This window comes from Desmodus rotundus, chromosome 5 (genome assembly GCF_022682495.2).
Source record: "Desmodus rotundus isolate HL8 chromosome 5, HLdesRot8A.1, whole genome shotgun sequence".
Taxonomy (NCBI): Eukaryota; Metazoa; Chordata; class Mammalia; order Chiroptera; family Phyllostomidae; genus Desmodus; species Desmodus rotundus.
This window is the reverse complement of record NC_071391.1, coordinates 57898171-57919557: the sequence shown is the minus strand read 5'-3', so window position 1 is coordinate 57919557 and position 21387 is coordinate 57898171. Positions and strand designations below refer to the sequence as shown.

At 42.2% G+C, this 21387-nt stretch overlaps 1 protein-coding gene across 2 annotated transcripts in view; it reads right to left on the bottom strand.

Annotated features, from left to right (window-relative positions):
• Positions 1-6050: 6050 nt before the first annotated feature.
• Positions 6051-21387, bottom strand: part of CCDC81 (coiled-coil domain containing 81) — a 35112-nt gene continuing 19775 nt past the window's right edge. For both annotated transcript variants that reach the window (XM_024572799.4, XM_045181956.3), the window contains exons 8-15: positions 20400-20493; positions 19848-19994; positions 18889-18993; positions 15828-16000; positions 14594-14672; positions 14164-14384; positions 8680-8805; positions 6051-6511 (exon numbers count right to left, since the gene is read on the bottom strand). In XM_024572799.4, the coding sequence (XP_024428567.2) occupies positions 6370-6511; positions 8680-8805; positions 14164-14384; positions 14594-14672; positions 15828-16000; positions 18889-18993; positions 19848-19994; positions 20400-20493 (1087 nt within the window). In that variant the 3' untranslated portion in view covers positions 6051-6369. The remainder of the gene's footprint in view (positions 6512-8679; positions 8806-14163; positions 14385-14593; positions 14673-15827; positions 16001-18888; positions 18994-19847; positions 19995-20399; positions 20494-21387) is intronic.

Here is a 21387-nt window from a genome sequence, read left to right as displayed (position 1 = left end):
GCCACACCAAGGTACATCATAATTACATTACCCAAGATTAAAGAGAAGGAGAAAATCTTAAAAGCAGCGAGAGAAAAGGAGACAGTTACCTACAAAGGAGTGCCTGTAAGACTGTCAGCTGATTTCTCAAAAGAAACCTTGCAGGCAAGAAGTATTCAAAGTCATGAAAGGCAAGGACCTACAACCAAAATTATTCTATCCAGCAGAGCTATCATTTAGAATGGAAGGGCAGATAAAGTGCTTCCCAGACAAGGTAAAGCTAAAGGAGTTTATCATCACCAGGCTCTTATTATATGAAATGTTAAAGGGATTTATTTAAGAAAAAGAAGATCAAAACTATGAACATTAAAATGACAACAAACTCAACAACTATCAACAACTGAATCTAAAAAAACAAACATAAACTAAGCAAACAACTAGAACAGGAACAGAATCATAAAAATGAAGATCACATGCAGGGTTATCAGGCGGAAGAGGAAGGGGGATAATGTGGGAAAAGGTACAGGGATTAAGAAGCATCATTGATAGGTACAAAATAGACAGGGGGATGTTAAGGATAATATAGGAAATGGAGAAGCCAAAGAACTTACATGCATGACCCAGGTACATGAACTAAGGGGGGGTGGTTGCTGGAGGGAAGAGGGGCAGAGGCAGGCAAAGGGGGAAAAAGTGGGACAACTGTAATCACATAATCAATAAAATACACTTTAAAAAGGGACAATAGGGAAAAGCTAGTGAAATCTGAATAAAATGTGAAGTTCAGTTAATGGTAAAGTACCATTGTTAGTTTCCTAGTTGTGACAAATATATCATAGAAACGTAAGATATTAACAATGGGGGAAACTGGGTAAAGAGTATACAGAGAACTCTCTAAAACCATTCTAAGATTTTTTTTTTTTTTAGTGATAGCAGATCAACAAACAGATGCCAGATCGAAAGGCTCCCAGTGGCCATGAATTTTACATCGATGATAGGAATGGATTATAATTTATTGAATAAGATATAAATCCTTAAATATATACTAATATAAATATATAGGGAGGAGCAAGTACTTTACCTTACAGTAGAATGCCAGCCAACAAATAAATGTAGCAGGAATGGTGGAATTAGAAAAACCCGTATTGAGCAATCATCATCACAACTATTCATCTAGCAAAGAAACATCAATACATGCTAAAGCTATTGGGTAAAAGTTGATGAGGAATGAGATATATATTTACTTTCAAAAGTACCTACCACAAAAAAATCACAATTATACAAAATCAAAAAAACAATACATTGGTAAACCTGCAGGTGTCACTCAATTAAATAACTGAAGTTAACATGACCAGTGATGTAACAAACTGAGTTTTGAGTATCATCTGATGGGGTGGAACGCAAGTAATACGGTATCAAATCTGTGATATTTCTACCACAAAATGCATTGCTAGAATTTTGTCATGAAGAAAAAGCAAACAAATCCAAATGGAAGGATGGAAATCTTCAAAAGGATCATGCATGAGAGACAAGCACAGGACTCTTCCAGGTTGAAGGAGTCAGAGGAGCGGAAGGAAGTAATGGCAACTAAATGTAACATACTCGTCAGTCACCTGGATCCCTTTGCTAACAGAACATTGTTGGGACAAGTGGCAAAATTTGAATTGAGATTTTTGATTATATGATCATGAATAAATGGATTTTTTTATTTTGATGATGATTTTGTGGTTTTATGTAATAATATCCTTATTTGTAAGGCATTATACTCGAAGTATTCAAAAAGGTAGGACATATGTCAGTAACTTGCTCTTAGTTCCTGGGAGGATTGGGGGATGAGGTATTTTTTACTATCCTTGATTCTCTCTAGGTTTTAAATTATTTCAAAATAAATTGTCTTTAGCGCTTATGTAAAAGGCCTAGATCATAAGTAGTTAGCTGATGCTTGCTTCTCTGGATTCTGTGTTTCATTTTGTATTGCCTCTGGAGACTTCTCTTGAAGCTTTACATTTTTAAAAGGTTTTAAAAATGTCTTAGCCAGCATTATGAGGTATTTTGTAGCTCCTCCTCCCAAAATTTTAGGATATGGCAGTTGGTGTTCCACTATGAGCCATTACCCCCATGTTGAATACTAGCAGTCCCTGCGTATTTCACTAGACACAGAGCCATTGAGCTAGAAACTACCTCCCAAGCTCCCTTGCAGCATAGTATGGCCATGGGGTTAAATTCTGGCCAGTGGGACATAGACAAAAATAATGGTGCCACTTTCAGGTTATACTTAAAAAAAAAAACAAAAAACACACAATTGCTCTCCTGCCCTTTTCTTCCTATTTGTTAACTGAGAAATGATGAGAACTGGAGCAGTCGCCTTGCCCCAGTGGTAGAAACCGCAGGACAAGCTAGTAGAACCACCCTACCATCTTGGACCTTTAGACAGCTTCTTGAGAAAAATGGAATTCTGTCTTGGTTAAGCCACTGGTACTTGGTCTCTGTTAAAGCCCTATCCTAACTAATAAAACTTAAATGAACAGACTGAAGTCCTCCCTGATTTGGGTGAACGATGAACGAAAGAAGAATATAAAGACTCAAAACCACAATACTAGGCTTCTGGTGTTGGCCAAGATGGAGGAAGCCCACAAGAGTATTTCTCTCTAACTGAACAGAAATCAAAAGCTAATACCTGAGGATTCTGAAAAGTAAGCAATAGCAGCGAGACTGTGTAAGGAAGTCAAACTTAAAGAATGACTAGCATAGTGGTGAATTTACTGGTGAATTTACTCCTCTTCTGGTTTTGACCTGAGGATCATGTGAGATCCAGAACTACTCAGACATCATAAATGCGAGAGAAATCCACTCTCTCTAGTCAGAGAACCAGGAAAAGGGCCTCCGTGGTGTGCCCCGAGACCAGCTGCAGTCCTGAACCCACACGGCAGAGCAGCGGGGTGGTGGTGGCATTGTAAGCCCCTCGGACTCTGAGAGATCCTCTCTTCCTGGCCAGGGGAACCTGAAAAAGGGACCCCTGTGGTCAGAGTGTGGGAGGAGTCCCTTTTATTTTCTTTGTCTTGTCTCTCATTGCTCCGCCCTGAGGTCAGCCCATCATGTAGAACTGTCCTAAGAGAGTGAAGGGAGACAAAACTGAGGCAAATCCTGGCTTTACAGCCAGAGACGCCTGGGAATAGGGGACTGGACAGTATAGGAAAAATTCCAGAGAGGAGAGAGCTAGAGAGAGAAATCTAACTCTGCGTGTGAATGGAAACAAGTCTCGGGTTTACTCCCCAGGCTGCGCATGAAAAGCAGACCCAAAGAGCAGAGGCCTGGAGAGGGGAACGGACATAACTACAACCCACAGAAGGGGAGCTAGAACTTGCATTCTAAACTTCAAGACTTCGCTCGTTAACAAAAATAAACATTCGCTAGAGGGTTTTAACAGGCCCCTGAGTTTCACAACATAGTAGTTAAAATGTCTAAGACACAATACAAAATTACTCAACATATAAGAATATGTAAATTATTATCAATGGAAAAGACAACAAATACCAACCCAAGATGACCTTGATATTAGAATTCTCAGATGAAGACCTTGAAGCAAATATTATAACCATATTTCATAGGATAAAAGTAAACACTATGAAATGAATGAAAAGATAGACATCCTCAGGAGAGAAAGAGAAACTATTTTTTAAAAGGAAGCACATTGAAATTTGCCCTGGTTGGTGTAGCTCAGTGGATTGAGCACAGGCCTATGAACCAAAAGGTTGCCGGTTAGATTCCAGGTCAGGGCACATGCCTGGGTTGTGCGCCAGGTCCCCAGTGTGGGCCATGTGAGAGGCAACCACACATTGATGTTTCTCTCCCTCTGTCTCTTTCCCTTCCCCTCAGTCATAAATAAATAATATCTTTTAAAAATTAATGCACCATCCTTTCAGTAATTTATTATATACGAAAGACAAAGAAATACTCCAAGGATGCAGCAGGTGTGGACACATCATTGGTTGGTGATCATTGAACCTGTGTGGGCTGATCTGCTGAGGGAATGGAAGGAAGTGGCAGTGTTGGAAGCTTGGAGGGAAAGGATCCTGACAACTCCAGTCATCAGCAAGCATGAAGCAGGCTGCAGCCAAGAGGAGGGCCCCAAGAAGGGATTTGTACTGGGGTCCAGAACTCAAGGTGTCCAGGAAATATTAGAAATATATATATAAGATGTCCTCACCCCCACAAGCCTGAGCCAGGGGGGATGGGACACATGGAACAGGGCCATTCAGAGCTGTTTTGGGTAGCAAGAGCTTTGCAGCTAACCCCTGGCATGGTCATTTAACATATCTATAACCTTTAACAGGTTTCATGGATGTGTTAAATAGCTGTGGCCCTGCTTTGAGCCAGGGGGATGGGACCAAATTCCACCCAAGATGGGACTGGGAAGCAACTCCCCCTGGTTACGGGGCCTGTGGGAGAGCTTGGAGATGATTGGCTCCATGCCATGGGGCCACACCTGCCCAGACTTTCTATGGCAGCCCAGTAAAGCTGGAAGAATACGGGGATGCTGGCAGGTGTAACTGACTGTAGGAGGAGTCAGAAATGGGGCTGCAAAGGAAGATGGGCGCTGGGATTTAAACCTAGGCGCGGCAGCCATAGAAGGAGAAAGACCACGCAGTTCTGAGGAGTAAATAGAGAGAACCACGAGGTTCTGAAGCAAGTAGAGGGGGAGGACCACAAGATTTTGGGGGAGAAAGGAGAGGATCATGCAGCTTTGGCGAAGTAAATAGAGAAGACCACGCGGTTCTGAGGGGAAAAGGAGAGGGCCACAAGGATCTGAAGGAGAGTAGAGAGGACCATGTGGTTTTGGAGTGCTTCTTTTTGCCACGCAGCTTAGGTAGCAGGAGAGACTTTGCCAGGAAGAAAGGGGAGGAAGGACTCTTGCTGGTGGGCCATGAGAAGGTGCCACATGGCTTTGGATTAACTGGAGATTGCAGCAGCCACACAGCTGATGGTGCCAGGAGCCTGAATCACAGACTTCTACTTCCTTTCCTGAGACACGGTACCCCAGACTGGGCACAGGGAGAGGGAAGGACTGTGCATCTGTGGGTATTCTAGAGGACTTTAGTATCTTATTGAAGACATTAAGTCAGTACTCTAAGTCTGTATAACTTTTAAATAAACAATTCCTTTCCTTTTCACCAGTCTCTGGCATTGAGAGACGTCTTTCCTCTGGCAGTGGGCATTTCAAACCTAGCAGGTGGGCGTGGGGGGGAGGAACCTCCAGAGAAAGAAAGAGTTAGTGTGAACCACCCCCCACCTTGCTCTGTAACAAGCACACTTACTTACACAGAAAAAGATAACATTAGCAACAAAATTTGTCCAATATCAATTTGAGTACTTTCCCCTTAACTGTTTAGAGCTCAAAAGATTCCTATTTTGTACATGTAGTAAGAAAAAAATGTTTCAGAAGTCTCCCCACATATACTTTCCCATTTTCTAAGAAAGATGTGGCAGGCAGAAAGCAAATAGTCAAAGGGACTTCCTAGCTTTTGTATTTCAGAAATCTAGACTTCGCTCTACCTTGTTCATTGTTTTACCTGAGGTGGTTAGGATGGGCAGAGAGAGGAAAGCTAAAGAGAGAAGATAAACACTTTTTTTGAAATACATTTTTGGTTGCCAACACCCATGCAGTCCCTGAAAATCAGTCCTTTAACAGGAAGAGAGTCCTGTTCCCCAGCACGTACATACAGTTTAAGAACGGGTGCAAGAGAAGCCACGAGAGAAGGTGGCACTGGGCAGGCCGGCCAGACTCCCCTCGCGGTACACACTCTCCCCAACAATAAACCTACAATCGTGGTGCAGAAATGGCTGGACAGTGTTACACTAACCAGAAGGTCCAAGGGAATATTGTCCCCTGAGGTCCAAACAAAGTCCCAGGTGTGTCATCAACCCGAAAACTCAGGAAGCATACTCTGGTCACCTGAGGGGGATAGCCTAGCACACCTCTGGGATATTCACACATACCCAGTCCTCTGGATAAATCTAGGGCTGGAAGGAGGAATGGTAAAATTTACCGATATGAACTGTTACACATAGGCAGGTAGTAGATATTTATTATGACATTATTCATTACAGATGAAGAAAGGATACCTTTTTTTACACAAAGTCACAGAGGGAGTGGCAGGGCTGGATCAGCAGCACCGCCATGGCCGGAGTGAAGCTGGGTCCCATTCCCAGCTCCAGTGGCTGCAGAGTTCTATGAGGCTGGGAGGAAGACAGGAGGGGAGCCCTGTCCACGTGATTTCAATAAGCAGTTAAAAGCAAGCTACTCCCGAAAGTACCAACACTGTACAACATATTTTTTCAAACAATAAAAACATAAAAACTTCTGCCAGGAAACACAGGTCCAAACTTTGGGTTTTACACGAACAACCGGGAGCCACTCAGCTGCTTGTTCAGTGGCCACAGGTTGCTGTTGCCCATGTTGGAGGCGCAGCGCTGGCACTGCCTGCAGCGCCGATACTTCTCACACTGGTCCAGGAGGAAGAGCTTGTCTGAGGCCCTGAGGAAAGGGGAGCAGAAGCAGCCATTAGCAGGCAGTCCCTGCATTCTTGCTGGGGGCTAGCTAGGAAGCCGGTGCAGTGGAAGGGATACAAAAGGAAAGTAACCCCTGGCCCCTGCCCTCCAGGAGCCTACCACCCACCTGTCATCTCCCATTTGCAGTCTCTCCCCCTCTATGCTGCTACCTGCAGCTCACTGCAGCCTGGCATCTCCTGCTTCCAAACCTCTGATACCTCATCATTCCCCAGTGAATAAAGGGTTTGGACTCTGCGCCTTCACAGCACTGACCCAGCCCCCCTACTCAGCCACACCCACTGAAACCTCAGAGAACACAGAACAGCCAAGCTCCAAAGCCTCTGTGTTTGCTGCTTTGTCATGTGGAGGCACCTTTACCTGGCAGGCTCCCGGTGGGGACAGTTTGAGAAGGAGATCAGGCCATCAATGTGCTGGTTAACAGTTAACACCCCAGCAGACAGTTAAGACTTCACTAAAAGTCCCAGGAGCAGAGGCCTCTGGAGAGTTACGAGCAGGTGAAGGGAATGGATACAGAGGGAGAGGACAAGGGAGGCTCAAAACAGAAAGGAAGGGACAGAAGTGACTGATTTTCCACTTCAATATTTTTTTTGATTATGCCGGACAGTGCCTGCCACCCCAGGAAAACTCTACAGGGGTGAAATTCTGTAAAAAGCAGCATCAAAGACAGCCTTAAAATGAGAAAGAACAATCTTGGCAGTAGGCAGGGAAGACCTACCTGGCTCACCTTGGCAGTAGTAGTATGGAGTATCGTGCATTACATTAACTGCACACATCTGAACCTTGTTTTTGCTTTGGCTTTGTTTTCTCTTTAAAACCCACTAATTCCTTCTTCCTGCCCGCTGCCTGCTGGAGTCCCTGCCCACAACTTGGCCTAGGTCCTCAGGGAGCAGGTCTGCTCTGCCATGGCCTTGCAGCGGCTGTGTTATCCTGCCCCGCCAGGCTAGTTCCTGTGTCTCCTCTCCTGGGTCTCCACGTTGGCCAAGCATTCTTCCAAAATCCAACTAAAACCCTCCTGCCACTAATTTCACTGCCTTTTACCTGCTTTCCCCAGACACTGAGGAAATGGCTTGAAATCGCAGACTCCCTTTTCCTGTCCTCTTCCAAACAACCAAATAATCCCACTTCCCCTTTGGAACCTATTTTCCACACCATCCCTCATACTCCCTTTGTCACAAAATATGGATTCTGCCCATTACAAAGACATCAAAAAAATGCCTTAAAAGAAAATCTAAAAGGAAAGAGAGACTTACAGATCAAGATCCATTATAACAAATTTTACCTGTGGTAGAAATTAGTTAATAATTGGCAATTAAATTTTATATTCAGGTTTTTATAACATTGGATTGCATAGGCTTGTCTGTTTTTTCAAGTGTTTAACATTCTAAGAAATCATATCTTACATTTGCAAAGTGTTTTAATTTTTTTGAGTTGTACTTTTCCACCTCCTTATGTGATCCCCCAAACTCTGGTGTTAGCTAAGTCAGGCAAGTGTTTACTTTCCCCATCTTACATATGGGAGAATCTCAGCTGCCTCTCCAAAGTCAGTGTCAATTTTCAACGCTGTGAGTAGATTCCCTGACTCTAGATGGCAAAAAGACCACTGCAGAGAGGGAACGGGGCTATAATTATATACTTTAGGAAGATGTTTTCAGTTCATTCCATAATGCGTTTCTCACTCTTCCAGTTGCCAATCTTACCCACAACCCCTTGAATCTGCTCTTAAATGAGCATTCTCCAAGCCTTGGATGTGTTCAGATGGAAATTCAGTCCCCTGTTTCCAACTAGTTATTGCCACAGAAGATTCCCACCCTCCTCCCCCAATGCCTCCCAATCCTCCATGAAAAGGAAAATAAAGCCACCCTATGCAGAGGCAAGATTAGGGCAGAGATGGCAACTATATAAAATACAACACAATATTCTCCAATCCGATATTCATAATAGACATCAGAGTAGTTTTTCCCACTGAACCCAGAATTCTTTTCTCCACAAAGTTCTCTAGGCAGCCGCTACTAATCCACTGGAGGTGGCACTCGAAGCCTATTTGCCACCGTGCAATTAGAGGAAAGTAAACAAGGAGCAGAGGGGAATTTCTTTGCAAACAAAGAATTTCTGGATCCAATCAGGTATTATTACCGCTCAAAAGCCTTCTCTTCCAGGTCCCGTTGCCGCTTCATTTCCACACTCCGCTCCCAGTCCTCCTGCAAGCTTTGGTTCATTCTGCTGATTCGCTCCAGCTCAGCATTTCTGTCTGCCAGATGCCTGGGGAGAACAGAAGAGTCAGGTTCGTTCACAACACTGGGAAGGGCGGGCACCTACCTTGAAAGCCCCATTCCTTTTATGGTAAATTAAACAAAAACTTTCTGGTTTTGTTCGCTACTCATTGAAATGTACTAAAAGGCATGAGCACTGTAAAACACAAGTTTTTTAAAAAAACATAGTGAAACTCCTAGCTCTCAAATAATTTATGAGTTTAGGATCTTTCATCTTGAATCTTGGTTTAAGAGAGCGGGATTGAAACCTTTTTCCAATTAGCAAATTCAGCCTTTAACTATTCATTTCCTTTGAGGCTAATTTAACTACTCTGAAGAATCATCTCAAGTGGATTTCAGACACTTTATGTTTTTTTCCCTTTATTCCAACCTCTCAGTTATCAGTAACCAGCCTGCCAAATGCCATCGGCATCTTCCAAGACAAAGTAGACAGGTGTACAAAGGGGAAAAGAAACATCAGTGACTAGGCAAAAGAAAATGGAATTGAAAAAATATCTAACATTGTAAAGAAGGTAAAACAAAAGAAAAGGAGAATTTGATGAAGGTCATATCTTCAAAGAAGTGACTGCTGTGTAATATCTCTTCAAGTACAACGTTCCACATTTCCAATGTCACGTGCTTCCATTTCTGGTCTCCAAAGGCGAAGTCGCTGCTGTTGTGAATCACCTGAGACCTGGTTCGAGTTATTTATGTGTGCCTATTTCTCGCCCAGCTGAAACTCTTACCATCAGTTCCCAGTGAAGGCCAGGAGGGACTTCACTCTTTGCAACCCTCAATTTGGCCTGCTCTGAAGGGCTGTGTGTTCCAGATAGCAACCGTCACTAGGGGTCAGGGCCCTCCAATAAAAATCAGTAACGTGCTCTTTGCTGGTTCACTTTTCCTAACAGCATGGCCACATTTACCTCTAACAAGCATCAGTCCAAGCCGTCCTTATAAACATTAAATGAAATAGTAACAGAAAGTGCCAATGCCTGTCACGCAATGGGTGTTCAATGACTGAATGGTACCTATCATATATATTTTTATAATCCTTTTTCTTTTCATAGTTTAATTGTAGTAAAAACACACATAACTAAAATTGAGCATCTTACCCACTTCCGAGTGTGCAGATATACAGGGCTAAGTATATTGACATTGTTGTACAACCACCAGCCAGAACTCTTCTCACCTTGTAATGATGAAACAACATACTCACTGAGCACGTCCCCGTTTCTCCCTCCTGCTGTCCCCTGGCAACCATAGCTCTACTTTGTTTCCATGAATCTGACTCCTCCAAATACCACGTGTAAGTGAAATCATGTGTGTTTGTCTTTTTGTGACTGGTTTATTTCACTTAGCCATAGTGTCCTCAAGGTTTACCCATGTTGTAGCATGTGTCAGAATTTCCTTCTTTTTTAAGGCTGCATAATACTCCATTGGGTGTGTACCACATTCTGTTCATCTAATCAACTGTGGTTGAACATCTGGGTGGCTTCCATTGCTCAGCTATTGTGAATAATGCTGATATGAACACGAGTGTGTGAATATCTCTTCAAGATCCTGCTTTCAATTCTTCTGAATATGCATCCAGAAGTAAAATTATTAAATCATACTGGAATTCTAGTCTTAATTTTTTAAGGAACCATCAGACTGTTCTCCATGGTGGCTGTGCCATTTTTAATTCCCACAACAATGCAATGGGTTCCTATTTTTTCACACCCTTGCCAACACTTACAATTTACTGGTTTCTTTCATAGTAGCCATCCTAATGGTTGGCTACTGTGGGTGTGAGATAGAACATCTCTCTCTCTCTCTCTCTCTCTCTCTCTCTCTCTCTGTGTGTGTTTCTATCTATCTATCTAATTCTATCTCTGTCTCCCCTTGTCTTATTTTTCTTTATTTTCCCCTTTACATATTTGCATTGTAATGGTTTTGTCTACCACTAAATAGACAATTTTCTTCCTTTCTCATCTTTTGAATAATTTAAAAGAAGTACTTGTTAAATCTTTGATGGTGTGTGTGGTTGTAGGAAAAATCTATAATTGTTCTTGATTTGTATATTCCACAAGGCAATCAGACCACAGATATTATAATTCAAGATAAAGAGTAAAACATCTTATCTTTGCATTTGTAAGAAATTATTATATGGTTTAGCAAATGTATAAATGTTTTCTTTGATAAAGGCCTAGGAAAAATAAAATAGTCATCTTATGTGTATACATTACCCCAATATACATATATATCTTAAATAGCAAAAGACTTTGTACATCTACATAAATGATTTGCAGGGGAAAACGTGAACAATTCGCTCACTGCCTATTCCATGCAGACCACCGTAGAGCTGATACTCCAGGATATATATACGACTGAAATTAAGTGTTTAAATAGTATAAAACATATGTTTTAAATCTCGCCTCCTCACCTTGCCATCTTTAGTCACTGGAGTGAAGAACTGCTGTATCTTAGGTTCCCATAAGTTAAATATTCAATAAAACATGAAATATCTCTTATTTGGGAAAGGCAGAAATATAGTTAATGCTAAACGACGTCTATTTCAAACAGAGCAAACGACATCGGTGGGGGGGGGGGGAGCTCACTGCAGACCCTTCACAGAACACGGGAACCGTGTGTGATGCGGACGGAGCAGCCGTCTCACCGTGCTTTTCATTTGCATTTTCCTGATGACTGTTGATGTTGAACATCTTTTCATACGCTTTCTGGCTGTTATTATACCATCTTTGAAAAGATGGGCTAAAATGTCAAACTAATTTAAAGGCCTAGAAAGTGAGAAAATGAAGTAGGGTCAGAGGGGAGGCAGCCAGCGTTCTCACAAAACTGCTGGTGGACGCAAATTGCTGCACCTTTGTAGAAGGCGAACGGTCAGTACCTGGTAGTATTTAAAATCTTCCATGTGCTTGATCTAGCAATCTCACTTTCAGGAACGTATCCAATACAAACCAAAAACCAAGTATAAATTATATATATATCCAGTATATATTTACAATGTTTATAAAAAGATTGTTATAGCAAAATATCTAGAAACAAAGTGAGTGTTTATTAATAGTGCACAAGTTAATTTATGTAACTTACATTATAGATATTATTCTGTTATTAAATTATAAGAATGAATTTCATATATATGCACTGACAAATATAAATTAGTGACACATTATAAGATTTTAAAAAGACTGGGTTGTAATATCTAAGAGCTCATAGGTCTCATTTTCACTTACAAAAATGGAGGGGAAAATGGATGTGCATACTGTTTGAATATATTTGTAAGAAATAGGAAAAAGTATAAAAGTTTATATATTAACCTTAATACTGGCTACTTAGACAAGGGAAATTATTAATCTGCTTTTTAATGTCTATACCAATTGACATTTTAATTAGCATAAGTTGTTATATTTTTAAACAAAAAGAGAAAAGTTTGTGTAAAAACTATAAAACAAGTAAAAAATACTGTAGCAGGCCTGACCACACAGACTAAGTTTCCCCTCTGAGAGAAAATGGCCTTCTTTTTGTCGTACAAAGACCTCAGAGCACATCTTGAGAAGGACCAGAGTGCAGGGAGTTAGAAAAGATGAGAGAGGGGCGAATCTGGAATAACCAGTAAAGGATGCAGGAAAGGAAAGGAGGCTCTGCCCGTACGGAAAACAAAGCCTAGCTAGCTGTGGTCATAGAGGCAACCAGATAAAGACCACAGTTCGCATTTGTTCAGAGCTTTGCAGTTTCCAGAAATACTCCCACGTACATAATCTCTCTGAATTCTCATAGTAAGGACAGATAGGGCAGGGGTGATTATCCTTATTTTTCACGTGAGGAAAAGAGGGCGCAAAGACCTCGTGTGTGCTTTGGCCCAGGTCATACAGCCTGAAAGTGACAGAGTTTAGTCTCCTAACTCCAAGTTTAGGAGACGAACCAGAGAAGCCAAGGGCTAGAAGCAGAGCAGGCAGCTACAGTAATCTCTGCGACAAATGCAAAGGGCCCCAGGACAGGCTGTGACAGCACGTGTGGAAAGGCAGAGCCACCGTGAGACAGGAGAAGGCTGTTAGCTGCAAAACGGAAGCTATTTACAAAAATAGCTTAGTTTAACCCTGGAACACCCTGGAGGTAGATATTAGTGTTATCCCTAACTTCTGATAAGGAAACCAATGGCCTCACAGGTAGGTGTATAACATGCCCAATATCCCACTAGGAAAATGGCAGAGCCACGTCAATTCATCAGAATGGACACTGGAAGTGGTCTTGGAGACTCCGGGTATTCATCTATGAGGGGGAAGATCGTGGAGAGGGGAAGGGGGATCCCAGGGAGGGGCTAGAGCAGCCTGGGCAGCAGGGTGGGACACTTGTGGGGCTCGAGGCAATAGCTCTTTTTTAAGAAGTATAAAAATATTTCAATATATTTGAAGAAATAGTATAGACATACAAATATATATCGCTCTGAGTAGATGCAAGACTATCCCACTCTGACTTGACTCTGAAAGCCGTGCATTTAGCTACTCTTACCTCTCCCAACTCACAACCCAGCTCCCCCTTATCGCAGTGCACTCCACCTTCGACCTACCATTCTACTCATGTACTCATGTCTGAGCCTACCTGGCACAGGACACAGCAGGTCTTTGCGCCGTCCCACTGACCATTTATAAAATTTTAATAAAGTAATTTTTTTTTCTCTAAGTACAACTGCCTTCTAAAAAGAGGCAATTCCTTTGAAGAAAAGCCCTTTTGGAACTCCTAAGCACTTTAATAATTTAATAAAATCCCCACTGGTGGAGTGCCTAATTAGGCCTTTTCGGAAACTAGGTGTCCAGTGTTTGAATTGAAAGGTACTTGCACTGGTATGGCATGAAGTCCCCCTCTGCCTACCCGTCACCTTCACCGCTACCCCCGGCCATCCTCACTCAGTACAGCTTACTACATGCACAGCGCTGTGAAGGAAGGGGGCTTAATGCAGGGTGAGAAAGGGCCCGAGTCTCACACCTGTGTCTGTTTGAGTGCCACAGCACGTTTGTGGCTCACATTACATTTCCAAGGGATCGTGCTGGTACAGACAACTCTTTTAAGATGTTGTACTGACAGGGGAAGGGAAAATACGAAGAGGTAACTGGAGAGAGAAATGGGATGAAGAGAATTTAAGGGTTTTTTTAATTTCATAACTTTTCTTCATAGGGTGAATTATGAGGATGAAACAAGGTGAAGCATATAATAAGCTTAGAACAATATTCTGCACACAGTAACTCCTCAATGTGTTCGCTATTATTATTGCTTCTCTGCTGCAATATGAGAAGGGGAGAGAGAGAAGAGTGAATAGGGAAGAGAAAGCAGGGAGGAGGGGGAGGAGGAAGAATGACCCGGGGTCTCTTACTCTTTTTGTGTCTTCTGAAGCATCCGCAGATCCCGCTTTTGGTCGACCAGTTGGCTCAGGATGGCCTTCCTCTTGCGGCTAGCAGCTGCCTCCAGCTGGTGCTTCATGTAATTCTGTTCTCGCTCTCGCTTTTCCCCTACCAGCTCATCCTCATTATTACCAAAGATGGGCTCAGAAGAGTCTGGCTCAAACACGGGCAGCTGGGGGAATTTGTTCTTTATCTGAAACAGGGACACACATAAGTCAGGTGACAGTCATACCAGGGAACAAGCTATGCACGAGGCCGAAGCACAGTACAATACCAATACCGAACAGGAAGGAACAGGGGCCTCGAAACCACCAAAGGGATAACACATTACAGTACTTATGCATATTTTTAGAATGCTACTGAAGCACTGCACAATTTTTAAGTTAATAATTGTTCCCTTACCTGTGCATTCAAAGCTCTCTTGTAACACTCTGCTTCTTCCATCTTATCTTTTATATACTTGGCTCTTTGTGCAGCAAGTCTGGCAGTTAAGAGTGAGAGAAGATGGGGCCAAAGTTTGTTGCTGAGTCTTTAGTAATACAGATTAACATTATCCAACCATGTCTAATAAGGATTAACAGGAACAAAAGCCTTGTAAATAAAAAGTGATATACCTTCCAAGAGCTTTCACTTTAAGAAAGAAAATAGTTATTCAAGTCCACAGGCTAGTGGACAATGTATTGACACAGGACAGATAGGACAGTATAAGCAGGTGAACAAGCACATTGTACAAATGCACTGCTGCTGAGACAGGCAGGCTTCCTCCCCCTGTACTTTAAAAAAAAATCTAGACAGGAAAGCAGGAAGTGTCTATTCATTTTATAAAATGATTCATCATAAGATTCCTCTTAAAGAAAAGGAATCTTTCCTATTATACATTATTATTCACCTCTAGGGAACCCACTGAGCTGTAAAATGAGTACAATGGGATATATACATTTCATAGAAATATAATCTTTTGGTCACAGAAACTGGTTTTATTTGTTTAGAAATCTCTCTCACATTGGAGTAGCCTTCTTAATTGCCCTCCTACCCTGGGTAGCAGAGCATGGCCCCTAAGGAATGCTTGAACTCTGTGGCCCTGGGCCTGTCCTGGGCCCCCAATGACCCAAACAGGACCAGTCAGATTCTCTTCCCTGAAAATTTGGAAATGAGACTAACACACATCCATGTTTGAGCTGGAATAGAGATAATTAAAGACAAAGTCATTTAAGGAACTGTGGGCGTGAGCGGAGAGAAAGCTTCTATTTCACGGCTTTTTAGTCCCCACACATTCCCATCCCTACATACTCATCCTAAAACCTCAGATTTACCTTGAGAACACCTGGGAATGGCTAGGAATGATGCCCTGCTCAAGACAAGTCCCTTCCAGCATTAGTGATCACAAAACAATACAAAATGAGACTCTCTAATGAAAGTAATTATGGATTGGCAATCATTACTGTAATGACAATTATAATGGCTTTTTCATTTTTCTAGTGCAATCTTATGCTGTGGTGCTGGTTGCTAGCAGGGTTAGTTTGCTCAGTTGGTTACAGCTGTGTGAAACTACCAATGCTGATTCAATCCCACATGACAATAAGCTTCACGTGAAAACTGCAATTTCGTTTTCCCGAGCGCGTCTAGCTAGACTCACTCCTCCGTGAGTTGCACTTGTTCTAGGCGTTCCATCAACTCTTTGTTTTCTCTTTGGTTTAGTTCCTTTTCCCGTCTAGTATCCATTTGCTTCAGGAGGCTTTGGAAATACTCCTCTTGCTTTAAAGCCTTAACCTCAGGACTGAATGGCCGTTTATCAAATAGGAAGGATTTCTAGGATGAAAGAGAAGCAATTTATTTACTCTAGAATACAAAAAAACAACAAAGAATAAAGGTAATCATTCAGAAGACTAAAATCATTAGGAAGTATTTATTAATTTATAATATTTATAAATCTTCAACACAGAGACCAGCTAGTATGGAGGTAGCCCACGGAATACTATGGACATGCTCAAGGTTAAACCCGAGCAGAACTGACCAGAGCCCGCTCTCTGAGAGAGAAGTGAAGGAGGACTTCATGGAGGAGGCCCTGAGCTAGTACATACAACACAGAGGTGGAAAGGAGAAGGGATTCTGAGTGAGTGCAAAGCATGAGCAAGGACAGAGAAGAGGTGGGGAGACGGAAAACTGAACAGTCGCTCTGGGCCTGGCCGTGCTAGACACTGATGATTCAGTAGCGGCCAAGCAGAGACAGCCTTGCTGTCGTCGAGCTGCACTCTGGTGCAGGAGAGAGACAGTGAACAAGCAAACAATACATCAATAATTTAAGGTGGTGTTAAGTGCTATGAAGCCCTTATCATAGCAAGCGCCTAGGTGAGAGTAGGGTTAAATTGGTTGGTTATTAGGGAAAGCTTTTCAATGGAAATGACTGAATCACCGCCATTGCAAATATCAGGAGACGTGTGTCCCATACGGTAGAAAAAGCAAATGTAAAGACACTGGATGAAAGTAAGCTAGGCGTGTTTTAATAAGCAGAAAGAAGCAGTTGAGGCATAGTGGGCAGGGAAAAGTAGACGTAGAGGAGCCCAAAGAGGGGGGCAGGGGCCTATCACGTAGGACCGAATAGGGAAAGGTAAGTTTAAATTTTATTTTAATTCAATGGGAGGCCATTAGATATATTTTGGTTAATCAGTGTGAAAGGCTGCTGTGTGGAAAACAGACTGTAGAAGGACAAGAAGGCTAACAGCAAGCCTAACTAGGGAGGGTATTGAAGAAGTTCAGCCTTATAATGTGGCTGGGACTAGGGTGGTAACGTTGAAGATGAAGAGTTGTTAGATGCATTGTGAGTAAAGGCAACCAAGCTCGCAGAAGGTTGGATGTGGGGGCAGAGGGAGAGGAATCTGGAATCAGGTGCGTGCAACTCGCCGCCTGGCGATGCCACTTTCTAAAATGGGAAAGCTGAGAGAACTGGTTGAGAAAGGGACTCAAAAGTTCTGCTTTGGTCTTTTTAAGTTTAAGATGTCTACAGATATATCAACAAGGAAATACTAAGTGAGCAGTAATAAATATAGTCTGGAACTTGTACCTCAGAGAAAAGAGAGATCACGCCTCACTCTCAAAAGCACAGTGCTCTGTCCCCCTCCCTCCCTGCAGCCCCTGCCTGCAAAGTTCCTTCTCCATTCAAGTCTTTTCCTAACTCCTGTATACCAGGATGTCTTTCCAGATCTCCGGTCTGGGTTAAGTAACTCTCCTCTCTGCTCACCTAGTGCTATATTCAAAGGCTTGTCATAGTACTTAGTATACCACACTCCGGTCTCATTAAATCTGTACCCCATCCCACTATGTTCTCTAGACCTCTTCAGAAAGGAACCTTGTCTTATTTATCTTTGTATTCCTAGCCCCCAGTACAGTGGCAAGCACATAGAAATTCAGTAATAAATGTCAGATGATGACTAAAGAAAATACATTTTGTTAGATTTATGTCCAGAGTGTCAGACTACCGCCTGAGATAGCGGGCAAAAGGAGAAATTCAGGCAGAAGTAAAGGCAGGCCCATAATGATTGAAAACATTACATCAATGACAAAGCAGGTGGCTCAACTCCATCCAAAGCTGCGTTTCTCAAACTTTAATGCTCCCACAGATCACCTAAGTATCTTATTCAAATGTGCATTCCCATTCTGGAGGTCTGGGATGCGACCCTAGACTCTGCATTTCTGGCAATCTCAGGTGACACTGGCTATTTCTCTAGATCAGTGTTCCTGGGGCAGGACTTAAGTACACTGTCCCCTGCCACCCACCCAGCACCTGGTTGAGAATTTCTATCATTGGCAATCACCGTAGTGCCTAGCAGGAACTCTATCATGAGTGTGAGTGGTGCGGAGGCTGACACTGGACGACTCCTGCCCTAGAAGGAAGAAGGGAGCTTCAACCTCGCACAAGCCCCTTTTCCCCCCTGCCCGTTAAAAACTGACACAACCTGTAATGCGGTGTGTAAGAAAAAGGGGCCACGTACTACACCTGACAAGCTGAGAGGAGCCACGTAACAGGCCTTACAAACTCGGTGACCAAAAGTTAACATGCAGGACGGTCTGATCACAAACTCCTACCTGGGCAGGTCAGACAGGTAGTCCGGATCCAGGCCGATTGCTTCCTTAGCAAAGGTCAGCCTTTACCTTAAGTGAGCTCTGTCCATTATTCTTATGCATCTAAGATAACGCACCTTTAAATTTTCAGAGTAATTTTCTTTTCTTTCCCCTTGAAAGTACACGCACTGGCACCGGAGCATAAGACCACTGAACCCCGCATTGTTACCTTGCTCCCCGCCTACCATCTGTGTGTGCTGTCAGTGTTAACTATTATCTCGTGCCAATGTAAAAGAAGCATGTGTTTCTCCATTTTGCTTTTTAACCAGTCCTGGAGATTTCCCCACTATGCTCTCTCCCACCTCCCTAATCTACCACCAACGGCGTTCATGTAACCTTCCTTACGTTCTCTCCTTTGATTCTAATGTACAAAATAAACTGTGAAATTGCCCTTCTCCAGAGCATTTTCTCAGTCCTTTCTGATTTTGCTCCTAGGCATGTCCTCGCAATTTTGGCTCTAATAAACTCTTACAAAACGTTTCCAAAAGCTGGACACTCTTCTGTTGACAACAGAGAGTGGACCCAAAATTCACAGGTGGGGCAAATGTTCACAACGGAAATTCTGAAAAGACCCTTACATAAAATTCCGGTTTCTCCTTCTTGTGGATTCTTATAGCTTCAGCAACGCCAAGATTATAGGCAGCATTTTTTTGATTCTGTTCTCTACTAGCCAGACTCCTCAACTTTAGGGCAGAAAAAAAATTATAACACATTAGAATACAGCCTTTAAAAATTTAATTCTAATACATTAAAATAACCCAACCAAGGTAGAAACTGATGTTTTCATAGATTTACAAAAGTGGGTTGGGGAAGTCTTTTTATTTCCTGTACTTGGGCTTCAGGCAACACCCCTACAGAGACCACAAAGATAATGAAAGATTTCCTAAGGGTACCTGACATCACAAATGCAGGAAAGGGCAATAGGGTCAACTATTAGAGACCACGGACCAATTACTGATAGAGCAAATGCAGAGGTGCCATTCTGTCTTTGCTTCTTGACATAGGCCGTGCATTTTAAGAGAAAAACCTTGAACCAGGATTATATTTTACCAAAAATCAAAAAATAAAGCCATATAAATTCAGGAATTCCACACCTTTAAAACTCAGGCCTTAGCTTGCTTGAATATTCATCTCAGTATTGTTTATTATTAGTGAATCTAAGTTTTAGTCCTGTAGTACATAAATGATTAAATATGTTACCATACGGGCATAGGATAGAACTTTTTTTTTTAAGATTTTATTTATTTTTACAGAGAGGGAAAAAGAGGGAGAAAGAGAGGGAGAGAAACATCGATTTGTGAGAGAAACATCGATGTACAAGAGAAACATCAAACGCACACCCCTCAACTGGGGACCTGGCCTGCAACCCAGGCATGTGCCCTGACTGGGAATTGAACGGGCAACCTTTTGGTTTGTGGGACAATGCCCAAGTCACTGAGCCACACCATTCAGGGCTGATAGAACATTTTAAATGGCATTTGATAATTATGTTCTACTGTCCATTGTTAAGTACTCTTTAATCAAGGTGTTGAATTACCTGGTGTTTGAAGAAAGTCTCTTGATCTTTCATCATTTGGTATTGCTGTATGAGGCGCTCATCTTCCACCTCTCTCTTCCTCCTCTCCTCACTGTAGTACAATGGGGAATTTCGTTGTGCTCGTTGCAAACATACATAACACAACTCCTACAATACCAAATTTAGGATGAGTTAAGCTTTACCTTTTATTTTTTGCCTTCACAAGCTCTCCAAAGATTGGATATATCAAAAAAGCAGATGTTATAAAAGGATACATTAATAATAACCAGCAAAATGAGATTTGCAGAGTGAGTACCACAAATATACACCAGGATTTACTGAATTTTCATTTGATCAGAAGTATCTATAGCAACTAAAAATTAGTAAGAGATTTCCCACCCCCATTTCTGTTAATGAATCGATTTTGACTAGTAGATAGATTTATCACAGTCCAATTTCAGGTCCTGAATGCTGGAGCCACAGCTGTATAGTAAAGAGATTCCCAGCACTCTCACTGAGAACAGAGGTCAGAGAAGATTCTGATGAAGTTTTGTTTGTTTGAAGACACTGTACCTGTCCTGCCCTATTATGATCCTGGCAAGCAGTGGCTGGAGGAATTTTAGGTTTCATTTCATTGCCATTTTTCAGACACCTTGGAGGAGATAAGCTATAAAACAATGCAACATTAATTAATGTTTAATACAGTGTAACATCTAGAGCAATGATAATTTTAGAGCAAGTATAAATATAAAAGAAAGAATAAATATGTCCGTGGTTTTCTTCAAAGCATCTGTATGTGTAGAGACTAAGAGCTTATGCTGTGTCAGATAAGCGTGGGTCCGACAAGATTTTTTGCTTACAGGCTGACGGGCATCACACAAGCTGGGCAGTCTTGCAAAGTCTCAGTTACCAATTCTGGGAAATGGGGAAAGCAGTTATTCGTTCTACAACAATTTATTGAGTGCTTACTATGTACACCATGCTCAGCATGGGAGATGCAGTGAAGAAAAAAACACACACACACACACACGAAGTCCCTGTCCTCATGGAATTAACCGTCAGATGGGGATGGACAGACAGGCAATAAACAAGAAAAATAAGTGAACTACATAGTATTTTGATGGTGACAAGCGCCACGCAGTGCTGGGGGAATGGCATCCTAGGCAGAGCGAACTGAGCGCGAAGTACTCGAAGTGGGAGCATGCCTGTGTTCAGTGCGACTAGCGGGAGGCCAGAGATCAGGCAGGATCTTGCAGGCCGTAAAAATGCCTTTGGCTTTTGCCCTGGGTGAGAATGGGAAGCCACTGAGGGTAAAATGTCCACTCTTAGCAAAGCTGTAGGAGAGGCAGCAGTCCCTCAAATTATTGCTTCTAAGAAGGTAATTTGGTACAGCTTTATTGAGGTAAGTTGGTAATGTGCAGCAAAGGCATAAAAAAGTGGTCTTGTCCCTTATCTCTGAAATTTCACTTGAAAGTTTTTATCCTGTACAATATTCAGATGTGCGCACGGAATTATGTGTAATTATATTTATCACAACATTATTTAAAAAACTAAAACTCAT